At 44.0% G+C, this 25,769-nt stretch overlaps 1 protein-coding gene across 1 annotated transcript in view; it reads right to left on the reverse strand.

Annotated features, from left to right (window-relative positions):
* Window positions 1-25,769, reverse strand: part of EIF4B (eukaryotic translation initiation factor 4B) — a 119,997-nt gene that overhangs the window by 20,673 nt on the left and 73,555 nt on the right. The window contains exons 8-14 of the mRNA XM_082244639.1: window positions 25,401-25,607; window positions 24,735-24,993; window positions 19,466-19,554; window positions 10,328-10,532; window positions 5,141-5,196; window positions 4,977-5,058; window positions 4,252-4,300 (exon numbers count right to left, since the gene is read on the reverse strand). Of these exons, the coding sequence (XP_082100765.1) occupies window positions 4,252-4,300; window positions 4,977-5,058; window positions 5,141-5,196; window positions 10,328-10,532; window positions 19,466-19,554; window positions 24,735-24,993; window positions 25,401-25,607 (947 nt within the window). The remainder of the gene's footprint in view (window positions 1-4,251; window positions 4,301-4,976; window positions 5,059-5,140; window positions 5,197-10,327; window positions 10,533-19,465; window positions 19,555-24,734; window positions 24,994-25,400; window positions 25,608-25,769) is intronic.

Raw genomic sequence — 25,769 nt, forward strand, 5'->3', positions numbered from 1 at the left:
GCTATTCCACACAGGAATCTGACAGGGAGCCACCTCACAGGCAGCATCCCTGCAGCGAACAGGGATGGGTCGTTCAATATGCCAGGGAAACCTGACTGAACGCTCGATGGCAGGCTGGGGAACCCCTGAGCCCTGGGAACCAGGGTGGCCAGTCCGAGACCCAGCTCCGCACGATCATCTTCATCCGAAGAAACTAAACTAAATGCTGAGAAAAATAACAGCTAGTAAAAGAAAGAGAAAAATACTCAAATAAAATCAAAAAAAGAGAATAGAAAGCTGAGACTGAGAGCCCCAGCACAGTATCAGCCAAGCAACTCCTAAGCTAGGCATTAGAAACTGAGTTGAGAATGCAGGAAGCAGGGAGGTATTGACTGAGGGGACCGCCCCCTAGGGGTGTGATATGCTAAAAGCTTTTATATTAACAAATCTTTTTGCCTAGCTACTCCTACGGAGCAAAGGTCAATACCCCATTAGTGAAGATTATGAAGTGGCGGCGACTGTCGGAGGACGTAAGAGAAAAAATGTTTTTTTTTTTTTTTCTCAAACTTCGTTCTTTTTTTTATTTGTTTTTGCAAAAAAGAAAAAACCTTGTGGTGATCAAATACCACCAAAAGAAAGCTCTATTTGTGGGGGGGAAAATGACAAATTTGGTTTAGGTACAGTGTTTAGAAAAACCGCTGCAGAAAAAAATGTGTGTATCGGGAGTCGTTTTAACTGTCAAATTGTTTATAATTTCATCCATCCAATTTTGATATTTACACCACTCTGTGCCATAAAGCACGGCCAGGTTCATACAGAAGTTATAAACTTCATCATAAATACTTTCCAATATCAGCCTGTGATTGGACAATGGAGTATTTGCAGACTGAGGAGGTCACCTTTCCCCTTCTGTCAGTATGTTTCTTTCAGCACGTGAGTAATGCATCACTCCTGCCTAGCTCAAAGTACTACTCCCTCACAGATTACTACTGTGCCCTGCAATAACAAGGCTGATGTCAATTTGATTGTGTTTTAATAAATGGACAGCACCATTTAATTGTGGGCATTAGGTTAATTTTTTTTTTTCATATCTACCTGGAGTTTAGATTTAAAGCGGAACTTTGCTCATAACTTGTTAAAAAATAATATTCTTTAGCAAGGAACATTCCACATTCATAATTACAGAAAAAAATTAGGACAGGTGGCGCAAGCTATTAGCACTACATAAAACGGTAGTCCATATAATAGCACATAAAGTCTTAAAGTGAGATCAGGAGACAGGCTGAATTTTCAGTGCCAGCCTATCTCGGAGCGGAAGCGATCTCCAGAGATGAAACAGAAGAGAAAACAGGCGCGTCTGAGTCAAGACTGTAATTTAATGTGGCAGACAAATGGTAAAAACTTACATCAAGGTAAGTATAGGTAGACAGGGTGGGTCCTTCCGGTGTCCATGTGGTGGCTTGGGGTCACCACAGAGTATGTGGTCATCTCTTCCTCTTCCTGTCCAGCAGGAAAAAGCAGGTGCCACGCCAGTGAGATGGAGGCTTGGACCGCAGGGTGGCCGTGATGACATTACGCCGGAAGATCCTGTGGACGAGCATCACGGCCACCCTGCGGTCAAAGCCTCCATTCTCACTGGCGTGGCACCTGCTTTTTCCTGCTGGACAGGAAGAGGAAGAGATGAGATGACCACAGACTCAGTGGTGACCCCAAGCTGCCACATGGACACCGGAAGGACCCACCTTGTCTACCTATACTCACATTAATAATTAGGCTACCAAAATTAGTGCGTGTTGTAAACCGCCTCCAACATTGCTACTGTTGAAGGCTGTCATTTTGCTGAAGCCCAGAGCCCCCAAACAGCAGAATATAAAGTGGAACTAAACCCATTGTTTTTTGAACTCGTTAAATCAGTTACATTTCTGGAATGCCAGGATTGCAAACTGTCACATTTGCTTGTGTCCTCAACCAAACTGTCAAACCATCAAATGTCTGGTGTCATAACTGATCACATGTGCAGCACCATGGCAGTTCGTTTAATCACCTCCTTCCCAAGCCTATTCTGACACTTCGCTTCTACATGTAAAACTCTACTTTTTTTGATAGAAAATTACTTAGAACCCCCCAAACTTTTTTTTTTTTTTTTTTGGCAGAGACCGTATAGAATAAAATGGTGTGTTGCAATTTTTTTTATGTCAGATGGTATTTGCGCATTTTTTTCTTCTTCATGGAATAAAAGGATACCCAACATGTCACGCTTTAAAATTGCGTCTGCCCGTGGAATGGCGGCAAACTATGGTGCATAAAATTCTCCATAGGCGACGCTTTAAAACCCTTTACAGGTTACCAGTTTAGAGTGGCACAGGAGGCCTAGTGCTAGAATTATTGCTCCCGCTCTGACAATACCTCAAATATGTGGAGCGATCATCATTAACACATGCAGGTGGGAGTAATGTATGTGTTCGCATTTACACGTAAGCACGCTGGGACAGTGGCGCTTTAAAATTTTTTTTTTAAATACAAACTTTTTTTTTGTACAAACTCTTGCTATCCCAAGGGATGAACATCCCCGTTGATAGCATGGGAAATGACAGGTCCTCTTTATGGAGAGATTTGGGGGTCACCCCAGATCTCTCCTCTGGCCCCCCATGCAGCCTATCAGACCAAGATTGGTACAATCTGCTGCTTCTCTAGCCGCTGGTGGCCAGGTAAACAAAGGGGCGGAACTGGAAGTGACGAATACTCGAGGCTCCTGGAAAAAAAAATAAAAATATCGCAAAAAGCGTATTTTGATTGGTTTGCGCAAAAGTTATCGCGTTTACTAACAAAGGGAAAGATTTGTCATTTTTTTTTTTTAACGAGTAATGGCGACGATCTGCGATTTTTTTTGCGGTACTGCGACATTGCGGCGGACAGATCGGACCCTTGACTGACATTTTTGACACTTTTGGGGGGTACCAGTGACATTACTGCAGTAATCAGTACTATACATATGCACTGTTACTGTAAAAATGACACTGGCAGGGAAGGGGTTAACTGTATTGGAGAGGGAGGGGTTAAGTGTGTCCTAGGGGCGTGTTTCTAACTGTGATGGGACATGTCTCCTATTGTAAAAACAGAGATCAACGGTTCTACATAGTAGAACCGTCTGATCTCCATTTTTACACACGGGAGAATGACAGGCGGCTTGTTTACATAAGCCGCCCGCCTTTCTCCCGCTCTACCGACGATCGTAGTGTGACCGGCGGACATCGGGTCCGCCGGTCACACGCCCGGACTCCTCTGTGAACGAGCCGAGGCGGGCGTGCGCTCGCCCGCTATTGGCTCAAAACCTGGTGACAGGCTAGCGACGTAGATCTACGTCACTCTGCCTGGCCGGGGCTGACTGCCGCAGTAAATATACTGTGCGCAGTCGGCAAGCGGTTAAAGAAGTGTAAGAATTGAGATCATACGGTTCTACATGTTTGGAAAAAAAAAAAAAAAAAAAAACAAAAATGACAAAAATCTTTCCCTTAGTAAACGCAATAACTTTTGCGCAAACCAATCAAAATACGCTTTTTGCGATTTTTTTTTTACCAAACATGTAGAATAAAACAAATTGGCCTAAAATGTAAAAAAATTTAGATTTTTACATTTTTTTGTGGGAATTTCATATAAAAAAAAAGTGTGAAAAATAGTATTTTTGCAAAATTGATGCTCTTTTTTTGTTTATACCACCAAAGGAAAGCTCTGTTTGTGGGAAAAAAAGGACGTCAAATTTGTTTAGGTACAGCATCGCACGACCGCGCAATTGTCTGTTAAAGTCACGCAGTGCCGAATTGCAAAATAGGCCTTGGTCAGGAAGGGGGAAAAATCTTCCGGGGCTTAAATGGTTAAAAAAGTGTGACATGTTCGGTATCCATAACCGTAACCCCTTTCAAATTTTACAAAAAAAAAAATCAAGGTATACATTGCGTTTTTAAATCATTAAAGTGTATTTTTCCCCAAAAATTTGTGTTAGAAAAAAATCTGCTCAAATACCATGTGACATAAAAAATTGCAATGATCGCCATTTTATTCCCAGCTAAAAAAAATATATAATGCTAGAGGGGTAATTTGAGCAAAAAATACTGATTTACACTTGTAAACAAAAAGGCTTGGTCTTCAAGTGGTTAATTTCGATTTCACTTTTCTATTAGTGTTTAGATATAGGGGAACTCTGTTACACCCGCCGTTGAAAAGTTGTAGCCCACAAGACAGCAAATATACCAGATGTAAAATAGAAAAACCTACAGCTTCCTGCTCATCTTTCCTCATTGGCTCCGAATCCAACTCATCCTTCCTGCAAATGCAAGAAAAAAAAAAAAAATTACTTTCAATGCCTCCAAATCTAAACTTTATTAAGCAAAAACACACAAAAGGTTAAATTATGCTTATTAAAAAAAAATCTCTAAACCTCCAATGCAAAAAAAAAAAAAAAAAAATGTGATCTTTAGAATTTTTGTGTAGTAGTAACATTTAGACATTTGACTCATTGTTGCTGCTATAAACAACTGATTTATCCTACCAAACGAAGCGCTGAATAAAACACTTGACAATGATTACAGAGATAAGAAACTAAGGACAGGTTCACACCAGAAAGCAGTACGGGAAAGGCTCGTCCAGTGAAAAACACACTGCAATCTGCTGTGGGTGCCAATGTAATGTTATTGCCACCCAAAAAAACAAATCGCAAACGCAATGCAACAAACTGAACAGTACTAAGTGATTACAGAACCCTGTGATTTGGTTAAATGCATTTTTTGAAAAGTAGTGCATGCAATACTTTTTCCTGTGTTCCAGGGCGATATCCAGCCCATTTGCAATGTAGATTGAGAACCGACAGCATTTGTGTGGTTAGTATCAAAAAAAAAAAAAAAAACGGTCCATGCATGCCCTATAATGTCCACTGATGTGCTGCCTCCTACCTTGCTCCCCAACAAATAACCGCAGGAAATTTACTTGCCCGCACAGCTTACCCATCAGACACTCCAAAGCGATCTCCAATGCCACGTCCACTAGACTTCGACACATAGTCCAAACCATCTACTTTGTTCTCATCTGCTTAAAAAAAAGAAATGAATAAGCTCTGGGAAAAATGTAACATATGAATAAACACGGTTACTTTTGACAAGAGACTTGCCTCTTTGCACATTCACAGGCTGCCGCCTTTCTGAATCATGGGGTCTCTCTCCTCCACTAGAAGTAAAAAAAAAAAAAATATTACCATAGTTGTCAAAGAATTCAATTCCAAGGCAGTCTTTTCTTTGCAAAATGTATGAATTATCAAATGCATAAATTCCTATCAGACATTGCTTAAATTATACATTAAAAATGTTAGCAACGACCAAGGACGTTGAGGAGCAAAGGTTCTTTGGAAGTTATGGCCCATTATGACTTTTTTCCCTTCGTCAGTGGTGTGCTCACATTACACTGTCCAAAGTAAAAGCAGAGTTTTTACTTCTTTAATTATCTGCTGTTCAAGTCTCCACTAAGTTTTCAGGGACTGAAAATGATATAATGAAGGAATTCTATTATACATAATTTACAAAGCACCAACAGTTTGCGCAGCACTTTAAAACATGAGGCCCGACAGTACAGTTATAAGATATACACAAGAATCCACAATCCACAAACAATGATGTGCAAATCTAAAATCTTTAAAAAAAAAAAAAAACTTATGTCTAGGAACAAATGAAAACATTCAACCAACCCTGTGAACGTATTTTGAAGACGACCACGACACTCGTGCCATTCACCACAAATAAGGTTGGCCACTTACCAAAATATGAAAGAACCCAACCAAAGAGGTCAACCAGGTACATATTTAACAGACCCGACATTCAATGGCAATAGCAGGACATCAACTTCCGGTTTCAGAGATTCCAAGGATCAGCATATCAGGTCAGGCCACATCCGCACTCATGAAGGAGAACAGGATGGCGACTCTCAGACAAACCTTGCTGTGCCAAAAATTGGGCCTTTGCTGGTGGTGGTGCCTGAACACCGTAACCAAGACCTTGCAGTTACTCTTGCTGGTAGCAGAACGGGACCTGCTGAGGATTGACTGGTATCCATAAAGGCATTTCCTGTGGGAGGAGTTTATATGTCTGTCCACCTAGTGAGAAAGGAGCCAAGTTCCTGTTTAAGGCATACAGAGATCCCTGTAATGGGGATCACCCATTTCCGGTAAGAGGCCACTTATATTGGTGTTTGGTGGAGGCTACTCTGAGTTTCATCACCCTCATCTTGGACCTCTTGCGGGACTCCTTTTCTCCTATGGACTTTCGTTTCATTATCATTATTAGTACCATTGTTTGACTTCTGTGATCACCTTATTGAGCGCTGCATACCCTGTTTTTATGTTTAAGGTTGCGGTACAACAACTTTTATATGCTAGCAGCTGATATTGTGATCTAATTTCCTGATTTTGATTAAGCACAGCATAATTTGTTTTTATTTTCTGGTAAGCGGTACCTTTACTTATCACTGGGTGAACGTGTGGAGGTGGAGGCGTTTTGAGATTCACTCCTATCAAGTCTGTTTCCTGCATTTGGCCATTGCAGTTTTAACCCTTTTGATTGGGACACTAGAGACTTTATTTTGCACATTGATTATTTATGATTTAAACATTTATGATATAATTTAATTCATGATCTGTTGAGCGCTACATCCTTATAAATTTTTCATTAGTCACGTTATACACATTTATGTTGCAGCTCAAAGGGGGAAAGGGATTTCACTTCCAATCACAATTTATGTATAGCAATTAGGGTTTGCCTTTTGCGCAGTTTCATTGGTTTTTCACCAATAATTTCTTCACAGAAAAAAAAAAAAAAAGTCTGGCTACGCCTATGGTCAGTCACAGGGGGTATAATCCCTCTCTCTGCCATTAGGTGTTCAGTTTTGCAGTGTCAGAAGAACTACAACTCCACAGAGGGGTGGGTGCTGTGTCCGTCAATGATCAGAGAAATGGATTTTACGTTAAGTCAAAAATCATTTTCTTTCTTTGACGGAAACAGCTTCTGATCTCCATAATCATTAGGATGTCCCAAAGCAGTGTTAAACATGATGGGTGGGAACAGTGAAAAAGAAATTCCCAAGGCTAACTATAGCCACCAGGTAAACAGGAGCTCAACCAAAACTGGAGCTCACCTGAAAAAAAACAATACACCCTCAAAGAGGACCAAGGTCCTCTAAACAGCAGCCTGCAAAACCTTGCAGCCAAAAGAAGCATCTGCAGACGCCAACACATCCTATTTATAGAATTTTGTTAAAGTGTGCACAGACCAGGTGGCCGCCTTGCAAACCTGTGTCACTGACGCCTGATGGAATAGACTTGGATCACCGTCTGTCTGATCTGGAAATGGTCGCAGAGGAAGCGGACAACCCTTTCCGAGGCCCATCCGTGAGCACAAATAGGGAATCTGATTTCCTAAAAGACTTTGTAGCTGCCAGGTACACCCCAATTGCCCGACCACATCCAAGGCATGCAAGGCAATTTCCTTCGGATGTTTTGGCCTGGGACACAGGGAAGGCAACACAATGTCTTCATTAAAATGAAAATCAGAGACAGCCTTTGGAAGGAATGAGACAGGGATGAAAAACCACCTTATCTCTGAACCACCAAGGTGGACAGGATAACGCCGCCAATTAACAAATCCTGCGCGCAGAGGTGATAGCCACCAAGACCACCTTCTGGGACAGTGCAAGCAGGGAAATCTCTCCAAAGCTTCTGGAGGACTGAGCACCAAATTGAGGTCTCAAGGTGGCAACAGAGACCGCACAGGAGGGGCCAAGTGCCTAACTCCCTAAAGAAAAGTACACACCAGGGAGTGTGTGGCCAAGTGTTGTTGAAAGGAGACAGCTAAGGCAGACACCTGACCCTTGATAGTACAAGGCCAGGGTCTGCTCAACTCCGTTGAAGGAATGTCAAGATCCAAGCAACAGAGAAAGAGCGAGGATGAACCCCAAGAGACTCACACCACACAATGTATGACTTCCATGTACAATGGTAGATCTTCCTAGAAGTCTATTTCCTAGCTTTGAACAGCGTTGGAATCACTGATGCAGACAAACCTCTATCAGCACCTGGCTTTAAACTGCCAAGCCGGCAAAGCCAGCGGCTGTAAAGCAGGAAGACCTACAAATCCTGTGTAGAAGTCATGGCAGAAGCTTGAGGGGGAAGCCGTAAATCAGACGATACTGACCCCACGGGGCCACCAGCACGTCTGTGGCATCCGCCAGAGGATCCCGTGACCGAGTCACAAACCTCTGCACCGGTTAAGCCGAGACACCAACAGATCCACCTCTGGTATGCCCCAAAGACACTGATGAAACACCTCCAGGTGAAGGGACCACTCCCCTTGGTCCAACGCCTGCAGACTGAGGTAATCTGCCTGCCAGTTTTCCACCCCGGGAATGTGTACGGCGGAGAGAACTGGAACGAACAGTTCTGCCCATCTTAGAAAGTCAGCTGGCTACCTCCAGAGTCACCAGGACACTACTTGTGCCCTCTGGTGATTGACATAAGCCATAGCCGTGGCATTGTCAGATTGAATGCACTCGACAACCCTGAAGACGATCCGTCCAATGATCCAGGTACAGTCCGATTGCTCGGAGTTCCAAGACACTGAACGGTAGTCTGGACTCTTCGAGTGTCCACTGCCCCTGAGCAGAATTTTTGCAGAGTACGCCCCCAGCCTGACAGGCTGGCATCCATGGTGACCACTGTCCAATACAAGGGAAGGAAGGATTTGCCCAGCCGAAGCGCGCCGGAGAATGAACCCTAGTTTAGGGACTCTTTCGTTCTCCGGCTCAGATTGTCCAGGAACTGCAGAGTTTTGGCCCATTTGGCCAGGATCCACACAAACAGACCCAGCATAAGTTTGAGGGAGGGGAGGACAGATGAAGGGGGGTGCCTTACAGGAAGGAGTGGGAACCCGGGGGGTCCGACCATACAAAGGAGGGGCCCATGTCCACCCCAAAACCCTCCAGGGGGAGAGGGGTACACAGAACCCCTCCCCATCAAAATGGGGGGCTACTGGTCAGAAGGAACACCGACTCGGGCCGAGACCCGGTCATGCGAGGCGTTTAACTCAAAGGCCAGCCCCCGTCCGGTGGGGCTATGTCACGGCCGACCTAGCACAGAGCTGAGACCTGCGCACGCTCACTGGCCAGACTGGGGTTACCACTGGATTGAGATTATCCCATCCGTTGCCCAGTCCAGCAGTTGATTGTAGATCTCAGTTAAAACAGAAGAAACATTTCTATCTAAAAAGAAAAAAATTGGCAGGACCAGAGATCCCAGCAAGGAACTAGGTCCTTACTCCTGACTAGGTCGAAAAAAAACTAGTACCTATAGCAGAGAGAGGGAGTATACCCCCCCTGGGACTGCCCAAAGGCATAGCCAGACTTTTTTCTGCCTAGTGCCCTACTCCTGTAGGGGGCAGTATAACCCAATGGTTATGAAGATCAGGAGCTGTGTCTGTCAATGAACGAAAGAGAAAAATTGTTTGGCAGTTTTACATTATGTGTGGCTTCTGTTCTCCTGGTATCAGCATTGATGAATGTCTGGAGATCTGTTAATAACATGCCTAGCCGATCTCTGCGGTGGGGATCTTTCATATTTGGTAAGAGGCCAACCCTTTTTGTTGTAAAGAGCACAAGTGTCTTGATCGTCTTTTCAAGATACATTCAAAGTCGGTGGATATCAGTAGCTGATTATGTTTTCACTTGAGGTTTATAGATTTGTGTAGATGCAAATGCATTGAATGTGTATATACAGATTCTGACATCCAATATTCCGATGTAAAGGGTGCTTCTGTGTGCACACTTTCACACTAAGCGCAATATAATATTTTTGTATTGGTTAGGACAGTTACAATACAATTTAATACAGGAGGAATCAGAGGGCCCTGTTTGTTAGAGCTTACCAAGAGGGAGGATCAAGTGATGCAAAAGGCAATAACCGTGGGGGGGGATAAGCTAATGGAGAAAGGAGGAAATGCAGTAGTTCGGTGGAGGCGGGATAGGCTTCTCTAGTGGAGGGTTTCCAGGGTTCGCCTAAAAGCAGACAAAGTAGGAGATAGCTGGAGAGATTGGGGTAAGGAGCTCCATAGTATGGAAGAGTCTTAGGAAAAGTCCTGGAGGTGAGCGTTGGGGGAGTGGACAAGGGAACTAGGAGGAGGTCTTGGGAGGAATGCAGAGAGCGATTGAATGCATTAAGATTTAAACCTTAAGGGGTGAACAGCACAGTTCAAGGCTTCAAAATTGATCAGGGGGACCCAAGAATTACATTTTACCACAGCTGTTACTTGGGTACTCTTACCTTTGAGAGGACTCTGAACTGAGTGAGCGAGAAGGGGCAGGTACTGTACTACGCTTCACCCATGCATTCTCCTTAGGAGGTGGGGCAGGCATAACTTTAAAAGGAAGCTGGGAATCAGATTTGGGGGACTTCAAGCTAGGCGATTCCTCATCTTTTCCAAACACTTCATTCTCCACAGATTTTTCACTTTCTCTCCGTCGTGAGACTGTGGAGCAGTAACCAGAAATATATGTTACAGTGCATCACTTCACGCTCTAAGAGATAAAACAGCTGAGACCAACAAAGAACAACTATAGCATTGTTAGTAATAACACTGCAGCAGTATGTTAGTTTTCAATGCCATAAAAATCTTGAAGTAGTAAATTGACCCAAAAACATTGCATAACCGAACATAATGACTCCTAAGCCCAAACCCTAAATTAAACCACACAGTCACAAGCATGGGCAAATGACAATTGAGCCTATGATAACGAATGCATAGAGGTTGCAAATCTAGACACTTACAGTAAAGGCAAAATATGATTTTCCACCCTGAATCCCTATTAGTAAAGGGAGCCATTACAATAGAGAACGGTGGAAAGGGGGTGGACACAAACTTAATCCCTTGGTGCCAGCTGCACGCGAATATGCGGCCTCTCGGTGCCTGACTCTTGGCGCCGACAGGCCACATATTTACGTGTATTGCAATTTGCGCTGTGCCGAGCGCGTGCGTCTTCCCGGCGTCTAAATGAAAGCGCTCGATAGCTGCATGCGTTTGCAATGAGTTTGGCTAGAACGTGATCCGAAAACTCATTGCAGTCACATGAACTGAAGCCACACATCAAAGCATCTTAAACCTCTCAAAGCCAGGAGGTGTGGCGTGAAGAGGTTAAAGTAGTTCTAAAGTCTGCGCTCAGTAAAAAATGCCCCACTAAGTGTCCGAGTGCCCTCCCGTAGCCAACGCTGGCTCCATGTCATTAAACAAGAGATGTCGCATGCTCCAATGTCACTTCCCCCTCACTTCCTGCTTTCACAGGACAGTCTCCTGCTGCCACCTGTCAAATTGCTGTGAGGTGGGGGCAAGGGCATGGCTTACTGCCAACTCTGTTTTTCTGGAATCAAACAGCTTGGCACAGGACCCGTTGGGAGTACACATGCGCGGGTGCCTCCTTTAGCACCCGGCTTGCTAGAGGCGGCACCCCTTAGAAGGGAGGAGCCTATAGGGATTGCCAGAAGAAAAAAGGAAAAGCAATGTTTCTGTGCAATATTGTTGAAAAAACAAAAAAACAAAAGAAAACATTTTGACTTTAATGGCGTTACCTTTTAGTGCCGGTTCACACTTGTACGATGCGGGAAGGCTGCGAATTCGCAGCCTGTTCCCGCATCGCAAACGCACATCCGGCAGTTCACACTGCCATATGCGATACGCAGGGGGTGTCAATGAAATGTTAATGACACCCCCAGTTTGATCGCATTATCGCAGTGCGATCTGACAGTTCGCACAGGATCGGAACGCACAAGTGTGAACCACTGTGCGATCCGATCCTGATGCGGCTGAAAAAAAGGGTCAGGGGCGAGTTTGGTGCGGATACAGTGCAAATTCAGCCAAAGTGTATGGCTGAATTCGCATCCGCGCATCAGATCGCATGTAATGGAGCAGTGCGCTCCGAATGACATGCGATCGCCGCACTCACAATAATGTGAACCGGCCCTTACAGGAAAAAGAGATTTGCATATAACTTTAGCCACCTATAATTTTAATCTACTTAGCCCAGAAATGCGGGTTCTAATAAAAAAGGTAACATCTGTTTTTTTTTCATTGTGTGCAGAGTCGGATTTGCTCAGATACAAGGAGGCCCAACACGTCACTTAACCCTTTAATAACCAGGACCATGAAAACCCCCTAAACCACGAGCTTAATCCTTAAAAGTGATTGCATTAACCTTCATTTTTTTTTTTAAAATATTCCCATTTAAAGATTTCAGAGACCCTGTCACAAACTTAAATAATTGAAGGTAGAAGCACAGAAAAAAAAAAGATTTTTTTCTAACCGTAAAATCCTTTTCTCTGAAGTTCATAGACAGATAGGGGGCGATAGAACCATAGGGTTATGTCGCCCCATACAGGAGTAGGACAATAGAAAAAAAAAAAAAAAAACACAACAACTTGGCTACGCCTATGGGCAGTCCTAGCTGGTATACATAAGCCTCTCTGCTATAGGCCTTCAATTTAGTAATGCGCAGTCTCAGAAGTATTGAATCTCCATAGAGGGGTGGGTGCTGCCTGTCAAATGCAGAGAAATGGATTTTATAATAAAAAAAATCCTATTTTCTCTTTTGTTCATTGACTGATACAGCTCTCCATATTCAGAACCATAGGGATGTCCCAAAGCAGTGCCAAAAACATGATGGATGGGACAAAATAACCCAGGGCTAAACACAAGAAGCCAGTCAGGTAAAAGGAGGAAAAAAATAAAAAAATAACTGGAGCCCGACCTGAACACCCCCCCCCCCCCAAAGAGCAAAGAGGAAAAGACCCTCTAAGAAGGATCCACTTTGTAGAATTTTGTTAAAGTGTGCACCGACGACCAGGTGGCCCCCTTGCCATTACAGGGAAAGGAGGAACTTGACCCTTGATGGAAAAGGCCTGAATCACCATCTGTCTGATCCACCTGGAAATGGTCACAGGAAAAGCAGACCGTCCTTTTCTTGGCCTGTCCGCGATCACAAAAAGGGAGTCTGACCTCTAAAAAAAAGACTCCGTGGCTAACAAACACACCCAAATCGCCAGAACCACACCCAGGACATGCAACGCAAATTCCTTGGGATGAGCGGGCTTGGGACACAAGGAAGGCAGCACAATGTCTTCAGTCAAATGGAAGTCAGACAACACTTAAGGTAGGAATGACAGGCGCTGACAAAGAACCGTCTGATCTTTGTGGTCCACCAAGTAGGGGATATGACAAGATAACACTGCCAGTTCAAACACCCTGCAAGCAGAGGCGATAGCCACCAAAAAGCCACCTTCTGTGACAGCGTAAGCAGGAAGGATCTCTTGAATATTTTCAAAGGGAGGCTTCTAGAGAACTAAGCACCAAGTTCAAATACCACAGCGGTAGAGGAAACTGCACTGGCAGAATCATGTGTCGAATCCCTTGAATTAAAGTACACACCAAGGAATGTGTGGCAAATGGTCGATGGAAGACGACCGCCAAGGCAGACACCTGGCCCTTGATGGTACTCAAGGCAAACTTCTGCTCAACACCTCGTTAAAAGGTCAAAATCAGGACTAAAATCAGGACTACAAAAAAAACAAGGGTTACACCGATCGATTCACACAATGAAATGTACGCTTCCACGTACGATGGTAAATCTTCCTAGGGAGGTAGAGGTCCTAGCCTTCAGCATCGTCGGAATCACTGATCCAAGCAAAGCTCTATCCTTCAGCACCTGGCTTTCAACAGCCAGGCTGTCAAAGCCAGCAACTGTAAAGCAGGATCGAAGATCGGCCCTTGGGGCAGCAGGCGCTCCCTGGGAGGCAGCCTCCAAGGGACATCAGCGACCAATCGCACTAGGTAGGTATACCAAGACCGGCAAGGCCAGTCTGGGACTACCAGAATCGCTGGAATCCCTTCGACTTCAAACCTGCACAGAAGCCTAGAAGAAGCTTGAGAGGATGGAAGGCATAATTAGAGAATACAGGCCCCACGGGGCCACCAGAGCGTCTGAAGTCCGCCAGAGGATCGTGTGACCTTGCCACAAACCTCGGTTCATTATTGTTGAGCCGAGACACCAACAAGTCTACCTCAGACATATCAGATTAAACCCGTTTGAATGAAGGGACCACTCCCCCTGGTCCAACGCCTGCTGTCTGAGATAGTCTGCCTGACAATTTTACACACTTGGAATGTGCACGGCGGAGAGGGCCTGAAAACGCCAGAGCTGCTAACACACTTTGTGCCGTCTTGATGATTGACATAAGCCACCACCGTGGCAATGTCCGACTGGATCAAAGTTGGATCGCCCAAAGTTCCAAAACATTGATCGGTAGTCTAGATTCTTTCAGCATCCAGCAACCCTGAACGGAGCCAAGCCCCAGGACACCTCCCACCTGGACAGGCTGGCATCAGTGGTGCCCACTGTCCAATACAATGGGAGAAAAGACTTGCCCTGCCAAAGCGTCAGAACGAAGGCACCAGTCCAGGAAACCCCTGGTTTCCTGGCTCAGACAAACCTGATTGTCCAGAGACTTTGGAATCTTCTCCCATTTTACCAGCATCTCCCTCTGAAGGGACCTCATATAGAACTGTGCAAACATAACCACCTCAAAAAAGGTAGAAACCATCAGGCCCAGCACTCGCATGCAAGTCCGGAGGGAGGACCACCTGTGGGACTACAATAGATGAATTGCAGAATGCAACTTCTGGAGTTTGTCCAGAGGAAGAAACTCTGGCCAGAGCTGAATTCAGAATCACACCCAGGTAATCCAATTTCCTTGACGGGACCAGGGCAGTTTTCTGGTAGTTCAGAAGCCAAACTCCTTCAGGCCTTGCTAGCGATCGCCACATCGTACGGCAAAGCAGACAAGGACTCTGCTCACAAGAAAAGATCATCCAAGTAGCCCAGCACAGCAATCCCCCTCTTACGAAGCAATGCCAAAACCGGGGCCAACATCTTCGTGAAGACCCAAGGAGCGAAGGCCTAAGCGGAAGAAACGCTGGTGTCGGGCACATATTGAAATGTGCAATTAAGCATCTTTGATGTCGATAGGAGCTAAGAAATTCCCCTGATCTAGGGACATCACCACTGTTTAAATGGACTTCATTCTGAATTTCTGTACCCACACAACAGTTCAGAGGCCTTGAGGTCCAGAATCGGATGAACTTTGCCCTCCTCCTTTGGGACCGTAAACAGGTTTGAATAAAAACCTTGAAACCGTTCTGATACCGGAACAAAATCACTCCCTGAAGCAACAGGTCCTTCACCGCCCCAAAGAGATTCACAGATTAATTGCAGCCCCTGGATCAACTGGTACACCAATTCAACAAAGGCAGGGGGAATCTGCTCACCCCCAGACTATGGTGCAAAAGTTTAGCCCATTCAGTTAGAGTTTGTGATAACAGGACAATGGCCAGGAACCGGCTGTAACACCAAACCAGCAACAGTAAACATGTTGCAGGCCACGGACTATGCTTTTCTGTTAGCCGGCTCTTTGAAGGCTGGGGATTCCTCTACCAGAAACATGGATGCCTTATTCAACCTGGAAACATGAGGGTCCGCCACCGGTGGGACAGTCCACTTCTTCAGAAGGGACTCTTCAAAAGGGTACCACAATGCAAATAGATTAGGAACAATAAAAAAGGGATGCTTTGGGCGCTCCCAATCTTTGTAAACACATTTGTCAAAATTGTAGGGATAAGGAAACACTTTTGCCGTGCGAGACGGCTTGCGAGTACCAAAAGGAACAATCACTTCCGCAGCCGCCTCCGCTCCATCCTCCTCCTTCAAAGTCTTCTGCACAGATGTCACCAGTGCATCAACCAGTGCCTTCTTGTGCGCTGCTGCAGTTGTGGATGAATCATTATCAGACAGATCAGAGAGCTACAAGTTCCTCAGAGTATGCCGTGTCCACTGCGACAGCCAGATTTAAGATCTGACGAGACAGATAGAGCCACCTCCACCCAGGGAACAAAGGACTCCAGGACAGCTGTCAGCGTATCAATGGAGGGCTGAAACCCTAAAGAAACCAAAATATTCCCATGCGGTATGCACAGGCTAGAAAAATATTAGGATTTATTGAATGTAAAAAACGTGTGCATCACAGTCAACAAGTCACATATGACGACATACAAACAGGTTTAAAGAAAACCAGGTGACAACCAGACCGGAGGTAAATTGCACGTTGAGCCAGGATAGGCTGATGGATTGTGTAGTGATAACAGAAATCGGGCCAACAGGGACCCATGATATGCCAGATCAAACCCCACAGTACTCACTGGTAGATACAGGTATAATTTCCAATGAATACTGACAAATTCCTATGGAGTGATTAGAATACTTAACAGCTGAAGGCATACTGCTGAGCCAATCATGGAATCACACCTGATTCAGGGTGTGTAGTATCGGTTGCATGTCAGGGAATCATCGGATAGCTGCCAGCATATATATAAAAAAAAAAATAAGGGTCAAATATCATAGGACTATTAATGACCACCTTCAGCAGTGCGAGTCACGATTTATTGGTAGCAGAGGATTTCTGTTATCACTACATAGATCTATCAGCCTATCCTGGCTCAACGTGCAATTTACCTCCGGTCCGGTTGTCACCTGGTTTTCTTTTAACCTGTTTGTATGTCATTATATTTGACTTGTTTTTGACCAATGTGATATACACGTTTTTTACATTCAATGAAGCATAATTTTTATAGCCTGTGTATACCGCGTGGGAATATTACCCATCCTTGAACAGCTCTCAGCTGTTTAATTTTGTTTTTTCTGGTTCCTCTATTTATATGTTGTCCCACGTGAGGCTCAATTCCAGTTTAGTGTATTTACTTGTTTTTTCTCTGAAACCCTAAAGAACCTGCTTCCTCAAAAAAGGGAGTCAGGTTGGGAAACATGCTCCCGAGACTCCATGAGTAAAAAGGGAGAACCCACCAGCGAATTAGTTTTCCACTGCCAGGGGACTCTCCTAACCTGGGCCACCACACCCCGCACTACCACAGGGATACTCCGAGACAATGCACCCTACAACCTGCAGCAGATAGGAAGGGACCCTGCCAGGACTCACCACCACCAGAGTGCTGGTCGCCAGCACCAGAAATAGTCAGGGATCTACATGCGCCGTCCAAAAGGAAACCGAAGGGAAATAGCAGGGGCCCACAAGGCCATATCCACTGCCCCACGGCTCCACAGGCATGGCTACCGCTGTTGTGAATGCCGGACAAACCAAACATGGCCACTGGACCACACAAACATGGCTGCCAAAGGCAAGAAAGGACACAGGCCCCAAAAGCACGGCTGCTGACCAAGGGAAAAAGGCAATGGCCAAACGCCACACCACAAGGCTCCCAGGGCAACAGCACCCATCCCTGGAGCTCAGGCCCAGCATGCTGCGGCAGGAGAGGGACACAGGCAGTAAGCCCCACAAGCCGGGCAGTGCCCCCAGGAAGTCCGCCCTGATGACCCCTACATCTAGTAACTTCATGTCATAGCCCTCTTCTCATCTGGGAACATCATTACTGGACAAGGTTCTCCGCCCCTCCGTTTACCTTCTTACATAATCATTTCTGCAGTTGCCAGGACAGGAGTGAAGGGGAAAACTAAAGCGTGTGTGTTACTGAAGGGAGCACCGATTCAGAGGGCTGCCAACATTACATCCAAGATGATGTAGTGTATTTTATCAATTAACAAAATGGAAAGTAAACGGACAAAAGCAAAATCCAAATTAAAGTGATACTACAGCTAAAAACATTTACCTTCATGCATTCCTCGCATTAAGGTAAAAACATTTATGTTTCTCGGTCCTCCCCCTTCCCTGTGTGAAGGGGAAGAGGGGAGAAATGTGCACGCCGCATCTCTTCCTCTTCACACAGACTAGAAAAGCTGGAAGGATTGGCTCTTCTGTCAATCATATGCAGGGAGGAGGAAGTGGGGGCAGGGCTAAGTCCCACTGTGTGTGTGTCTATGGAGTGTGGCTCCATAGACGCACAGCTCAGGAGTGAGCACACCCCCAGAGCAAACTGCTGTCTATGGGGACACATGAAGAGGCGGAGCCAAGATAGCCAGTGTGGGACCTGAGAAGAGGAGGATTTGGGCCGCTCTGTGCAAAAAGACTGCACCAAGCAGGAGAGTAGAAAAGGTTTATTTTAATGTATAAAAAAAAAAAAAAAACTTTATTATGTTAAAGCAATATTTTCTAGGTACACTTACACACTTCAAACATCTTTGTGACAAACCACAGATGATCTGTGAATATAGGCTGTCTCAGATCCTTCTGTCTCGTCATGTAATCCCAGACAGATTCAATGTTGAGATTAGGGCTCTGTGGGGGCCAAACCATCAGATCCTGGAAGAATCATATCCATCATGCCATCCCATTAGGGAAGCGGGTGATTGGCCCCAAATTTATTCTGCAGCAGTACAATGCCCCAAACATACAGCCAATGTCATTAAGAACTATCTTCAGCGTAAAGAATTACAAGGGGTTCTGAAAGCGATGGTTTGACCCCACAGAGCCCTGATCGCAACATCACTTCCAAGATGTTTGTTTGAACAACCCACCTGCTGAGCTACTTCATATACCTAAAAGAACTGATGCCGATTTGAAGCCAATGGGTATATTCACACCAAATATTGATTTGATTTAGATTTTTTCTTCGGTTCGCTCACTTTGCATTATGTAAATTGATACAAAATGAATGAAATATTTATTTTTAAAAGCATTCTTAACATTTCTTCACACCTGCCTAAAACGTGTGTGTGTGTGTGTACATCCATACATATACGCACACACTCTATACACCCCTGCAGTTTGTATGCCATGAAGCATTTTTGTGCATTGACAAATGTTAAATAGAATGGCTTACTGAAATCATAAAAATGCATGCATAATGCACACTTTATCCATGGAAAATCTTTGCATTACACAAAATTGCTAATTTTTAATCCACTTTAAAAGAAAACTCATTTTGTCCATACAAGGCTTTTTTTTTTTTTTTTTTTTTTACAAAATAACCAGTCAGCTAGCTAGCATTTTCAGAAGGGGAGCTCAGCAAAAGCAGCCTCCGTTTCTCTCAGGACTGATTTCTCTTAAAAACAAGGATGCACTACCGCAGTCCTCACACCATTGTTAAGATTTCATTTCAGAATTTAAATAAGGTTTTGTTCACAAACTAGCAGTGCTTTTTATTCTCCAACTCATTTCTTGTATAGGGTCCTTCGAAATAGGTCTAGAATGCTTACGCATATTCTTAAGGATCTCTATGTTTAATAGTGAATAACCCTCTAGCTGTATACACAAGTAGAAATGTTTCATGTTTAGGTGTTTCTCAGTTGCTTCAGCTGTTTCTGCACTTAACATATACATGAGCCATTAGTCATAAATAAATAAAAAAAAAAAAAAAAAAAAGAAGAAAAGAAGATTCTGCATTTCACTTACTCCTTGATGATCCGCTGTTGCCTGTTTGAGACGACTCACTTCCAGTCCTAGACCTTTCTTGGTTTTCTTCACTTCGCCAGCTTGGATGCCTACAGATTAAAGAATTAAATTGAACTTCACACAACTAAAAAACTGCTGCTCAGTAAAACTTTAGAACGACCAAGAGCACCACCGGCTTGAATGCCAGTATCAAAGCACAACCACTCAATACTACTTCAGCATACATTAACTGTGGCTTCTACTCTAGGAACAAAAAAGGTACTAACACTGATAGTGCACTATTTTATCATTGTGGGTGAAGGGGTAGAGCGCCTAGAAAACAAAAACCGACACAGAATGAAGCACTGACCTAAACTAAAAAAAAAAAAAAAAAAAAAAAAAAGGTGGTATGTGTAAAGTTGTAGGGCTGTCAGGAGCAACCACTGAGCGCAGAGGTGGACTAGAGGTCTGACATTCCTTAAGAGGCTTCAGGAGGTTATATCAGGGAATTAAAGCAGCGTTTAACAGTGCAGAAAAAAAAAATGGAGAGTGCAGTAAAAGACACAGGCTTCAAAAAGGAGGCTACAATTAGCCTAAAGACCCTCATTGCACGCATGAACCCAAGGGCTTTCTCTGGCCCTGAATGGCCATGAGAACAAAGATAGAAGTTTGTCTCAAGGCAGAAAGGATCTGGATAGACTCATGTTCAGCATGAGACCAAGGTACTCCAATCTTTGGGAGGACTTCATAGTTTGAGGATGTACCTGAAGCCCTACAGAACCTGTAATGTCCAGTGGACATTAGCTAACAGGGAGCACTGATTCTTTAAAAAAGGAGATTATCCGGGTAACCCACAATTGAAATCCCCTGAGAATAGCGCAGAGCCAAAACCAGGGCAAGCATCTCGATGAAGATCATGGGGGCTGTGGAGGGGTCTAAGGGAAGGGCGACACTTGTAATGCTGATCAACCAATGCAAACCACAGATAATGTTGAAGAGGTGAAAATATGGTAATGTGCAGAAAATCATTCTGGATCCCTACTGAGCCCAGAAAATCCCCCAAAAGAAAGGAGGCAATAATGGGTCAATCTCTTCCATTCAGTTTTTGAACCGTAAAAAAGTAGAACCCATGAAAGCTTTCTCCTGATGGTAGTGTGGTAATGACCCCCTGGGCTCAAGTCAGGACAACCGAAAACAAATCCTACCTGCCATAAGGAGAGATACAAGTTGGAGATAAGCGTATACAAGTTTAATTTTTAGCCCCTGTAAACACTGTGGACCCAGGCAATTGTTCTGGGACCACGGGGCAAAAAGACTAAGAAGTGGTGTGCCCCATCACAGTGCAGAGACCTTGTACCTGGTCCTGAGTTAGAAGGGTAAGTTTTCTTGCATTAAGTACATTCCGGTCTTAAATTTAGCATTGGACTGGGAAAAACAAAGGGAAACCTTCCTAACCTTAGAGGTAGAAGTGCAAATATTTTCTTCTGGGAGGAGAGAGTGTACCCTTGCATCCGATGATCTCCCTCATGTACTTATCAAAGGAAGGATCAGATTTACGAATTTGAAGAGTAAATGCTTAAGGTGTTTCTTGCAGGCGAGTTCAGCTGACCAGCATTTAGGCCAGAGAAGCCTGCGCATGTGTTCATAGAGAAGGCTCAGCCAAGAAATTTGGTGAAGTGTGCCTGTCAAGTCATTCACGCAGTAGCACAGGTCAGAAAGCAAAACTTTCAGCTGACTAGGGACAGAAGGATCCTCACATATGAGATTCTGGGCCATATGCTTTGTCCAGGATGCAATGGTGTGACAAACTGCTATAGATGCAATTGTAGGTTGAATGGCAGATCCCACCAGGGAAATGACAGCCTTAAGGAAGGACCTATCATCCTCCAAAGGGGGCACAAGTATTTTTAAAGTAGGAAATGGTTGGATCTACACCACAGGAAATGCCCACTCAACTTTCCTCAATGGGATATTGGTGGGCGAAACATTTAGAGGAAGAGAAAAATCTCCCAGTTCTTCAGCCAGTTATCAGAGGACAGGGTAAATCAATGTATGAACCAGTAAGGACTTAGCTGGTCCAGGTAATTTTAGGGACCCCCATATTAGGCACCCTAATGCAAGTAGACTCAGGTTGCTCTAATGCTATACAGGAGCATACAGCTTCAATTAATGTAGCAATACGGTCATATGGTTTTGAAGAGAGGGGGCATCATTCTTAGCAGATGCTCAAGACGGCAAGGATTCTTCCTCAACAGATGCCTCCTCCTCTTGTACAGTGTCAGGCTCAAGAGTGAAGTGAAAAATTAAAGTTAAAGCAGCTGAGGTAGAAGGGGCACCACCTTGACCCCTGTAGTGAAAGGCTCCAATCAGAAGGCAGAAACTCGGAATAGAATTGATTTACTACAAACCCCAAAAGAGCTAAAGGCTGATCTTGGGCCATTTAGTCCATCTGACTATCTTCCTGTTCATGGTTCAACGTGTAAGAATAACATTTCCCAGATGGGGTATACATGAACTACTGTAGGTATCAGTGATGCAGAAAGGAATGCTGCCTTGGTGCAAGCACCTGGAGACCACTGTAACCCAGGATCGGCGATTGTAACTTGCTATTTGTGTGCCCACAAGGATGAGGACCAGGGGATCTTACTTGGTCAGTGTCCTGAATTCAAAGAGCTGCATGTGTGTAGCAATCCTCCTCAAAGTAAGGTGGTGCATGAGCAGAACGCACTTTAGGCCGCGCAGGCATAGCACTGTGCCTTTAGACGACCAGCAGCCGCACAGGGAAAACAGGAACCAAAGCCAATAATCCCAACCATCCTGGAATGTCCGAGCATATCACCAAAAAGGCAAACAGCAGTCTTAACATATCCTAAATGCGGAATAAAATAGGCACCCTGGTAGAATGTCTAAAGGGTTTCCACCCTGTACTCACCATAACCAGTAGCATTAATAACAGGGATTTAACCCTATTCTGACCTTGCTCTCCAAGGTGGGCCTGTAAAGAATCCTGTGGCTAACTCCACATGCTTCACTCTGTGATATCGGGAGTGCCCAAAGCTATATCCAGTTGTAAGGCAATATTACAAGCTGGCATTCAGATTTCACAGCACGCTTCTTTCTAAACCTATATATGAAGAACCCGTCCCTGGTATCCTTTAGCAGTGTAGTGAGATAATTAGATGCTTGAGCATCCACGTGTAAAAGGGATGCCAGGGATGTGTTTTCACAATACAGGGGAACAAAATTGATGGAGAAAGCCAAAAGCGATAAGGAGCCAGGCCAATAGGACAGATCTGGAGAAATTTGATTTCATTCCAACAGGAAACGAAGGAGAGCTCATAATAGCAGGTGCAGCTTCAAATTGATAAGTTGAGACGTCTCCTGGAAATTGAGTGCAACTGGTATCAGCGCAGGAGAGGATCGGCTACAAGCGTGGACAAGAAACAGAAGGCTGGAGTTTAAATTTAGCCACTTGAGTGTACAGCACCAATTTAGAGCAAGGCAGGCATAGAGACTCTTCGACCCAGCACTGTTTTATGAAGATCTCCAATGCTTCTAAAGATCGCATTAAAAGCAGTGGGCATGCAGAAGAACATATAAACACTATATTAGGAGTGAAGTGACTTAATTCCTCAGAGTACAGAGGCTGGAAGACAGCTTTTGCAGCTCTCCCTACAGCAAAAGATCACTGCTATAGTGATCTATTGTCGGCTAAAAGATTAACTATTAAACGTGATCTGCTGCTGCACGGTGGGGTCTGGATTTGGTCTCCACAGAGACCAAAATTAAGTCCCATGTCGCAACAAAGAGGTTGGATGATATGGAAGATGTTGATAGGTTTCAATGCGTAAGCATCAACTGAAAAGTATGACATTTCAATTCTTCGCTATTACAAACGGGTAAAAGAAAAGGTTGCTGCTTTGTCCATTTGTGCCTTCAATCCAAATATATAAATATACAATGACCCTTGCTGCATAGAGCAATTATAGGTGGGGGTAGTGGCCACTTGTTGGTGTTTTGATTATATTGGTCAGGCAACACGGACATCTTTGCAGCCACAGTGCCATGTGCTGGGTGTTCAGTGTGACCCAGTACCTTTAAGGAGTAGTTCGCTCCTTCCAGGTCCACCTGCCCTCTGCCTATCCATTAAAATGCATGTGCTCTCATTTTGGAGACTAAGTTAGAGTTGGGGACTACAGAAAACAGGATGCCTTGACAGGGCCTGTAGCCTACATGTGTGCAGATTAGACCCCGTTCTTAGCGTATATTGTTAGACGGGAAAATTTTATTGGTCGCTGGCTGGTTGGAAAGTTTAAGCATGAAAATTTATTTGTATTTGTTTGACATACATCAGTGCTCCTTGCTGCATAGACCAGTTATAGGTGGGGGGCAGTGGCTACTTGTTTGTGTGTATGTATATCATTTTTTAAGAGTAAATGTATTGCTATGTAAAAATTGCAGGGAACCATTTTATTTTAACTATTACCAATAAAAAATATATAAAATCTAAATTTGCTCCCAAATCAAAAACTTGTCTGTTCTTCGAACACATTTTTTAATGTTAAAGACTTAAAAAAAAAACCCCTAAAGCAGTATAATGCCTAAAAAACTGAGAAATGACCAAAAAAAATGCTTTGGAGCTAGAGGGGATTTAGTGTGAAAGGCCTGGGGTTAAAATATTTGCACTTAAGTCACTATTTAAAGTAAATAAACTTTTGTGGATGAAAAAAAAATGCTCTGAGCGAACTATGTACACTGCAAAGAATTTAACACTTTGTTACAGAGTCCTACCTGTTTCTGCGTAAAAGAAAAAGCTGTTTGTGTGCAGAGAATCGGAATGAAAGTGCAAGCAGCTAATGCCCATGTTCTAATAAGGAAAACGCAGGGTCTGCCCTTGTTTAGAAGCCATTAACCCTTTGGAAGTATAACACCAAAAAATACATTTTTGTTGCAGAGGATAGGAAAATCATTGATTCTGAGCCAATCACATAGGCAGGAAACATTACTGGAGGTGTTACATAAACCATGGGTGTAGGGAACCGCCTCACGGTTGCAACATTGCATTGAATTTTACAAAAAAAAAAAAAAAATTGCAGCACTGCAGAATGAAAAAGGAAAGGTGATTTTTAAAAACATTCAATAATAATAATGTGGCTAGTGTAGCAATTACATATGCTATATATTTTTTTGCCACGAAGTGGAGTTACCCTTTAACCAAAGCTGGATAGCAAATGGATAAAAATGTAAGTAACAAAAGTAGAGTATGTCAAATTATTCAACCCACTCTTACCTTTCCCGTGGCTTCCTTTCTATCTGTCGAGGCCGGTCATCATCCAAATGACGCTGCATTTTTTCCTGTTCTTTCTGCAATCTTTCTTCTACCTCACGTTCTCGGGCAGCTGTGTCCACGGGTTTGGCACCCCCAAAAATTGATGCAGCTCGACTAGTGGGTGCTGGAGCACCACTGGTTTCCTCCTCTTTTGGTGCAGTACGAGGTTTAAGATTCAACTTTGGTCTCTGGGTAGGACCTGTGTTCATTGAATTGGGGTCTAAAATTTGTTAGTAGGAATCTGTATGATTGATACTGCCCAAACAACACAGATAAACCATTTTTCCCCTTTCTTAAACAATCTCTTTATTAGTCTCAGCATAGGTATACAAAAATACTTGGTAACCCAGCCAGTGCAAGCTATCCATAACCAACTGGTGTTCCTAACAAACAAAATTCCCCAATACAAAGGGGAAAAAAAAAAAGGAAAAAGAAAACCAATACAAAAAAGGTTATGTGCGTTTGTGCTGAACACAACAAGACCACAACAACAATATCAAACTTCAGGCCCCCCTAATAAAGGACACAAATGAGAAATAAATAACCAACCACTTCCCCATCCCCTAAAGATATAAACCAGTTTAATAAAGTCTGCAACAATTTAAAAAAATGTTTTCTTATACATACCTCTTTCTTCCCTCCTTTCATCATTCCGGGAATTGCCATTCCACCTGTCCGACCTATCATCTCGACGTTCATCTCGCCGGTCATCAAACCTATCACCATATCGTTCTGAACCACCACCACCACCACCACCACCACCCCTGTAATCATCATCTCGACGATAGCCGCTGCCAAAAGCTCTCCTTCCACTACCTCCCCGGGAGTCATAACCTGATGAAGAAAAAAAAAAAAGAAGAATTAAGACCAAAATGACAAGCTTACACCGAACACTAGATTAAGAATGGACTACTTTGTGCCTCAGTGTATAATCAAAGAAACATTGGCATTGTCTGGAAGGAACCCCCTATAATCACTTTATTCACAGCTTCTCTA

This window comes from Pelophylax lessonae, assembly GCF_965119305.1.
Source record: "Pelophylax lessonae genome assembly, chromosome: 2".
Lineage (NCBI taxonomy): Eukaryota > Metazoa > Chordata > Amphibia > Anura > Ranidae > Pelophylax > Pelophylax lessonae.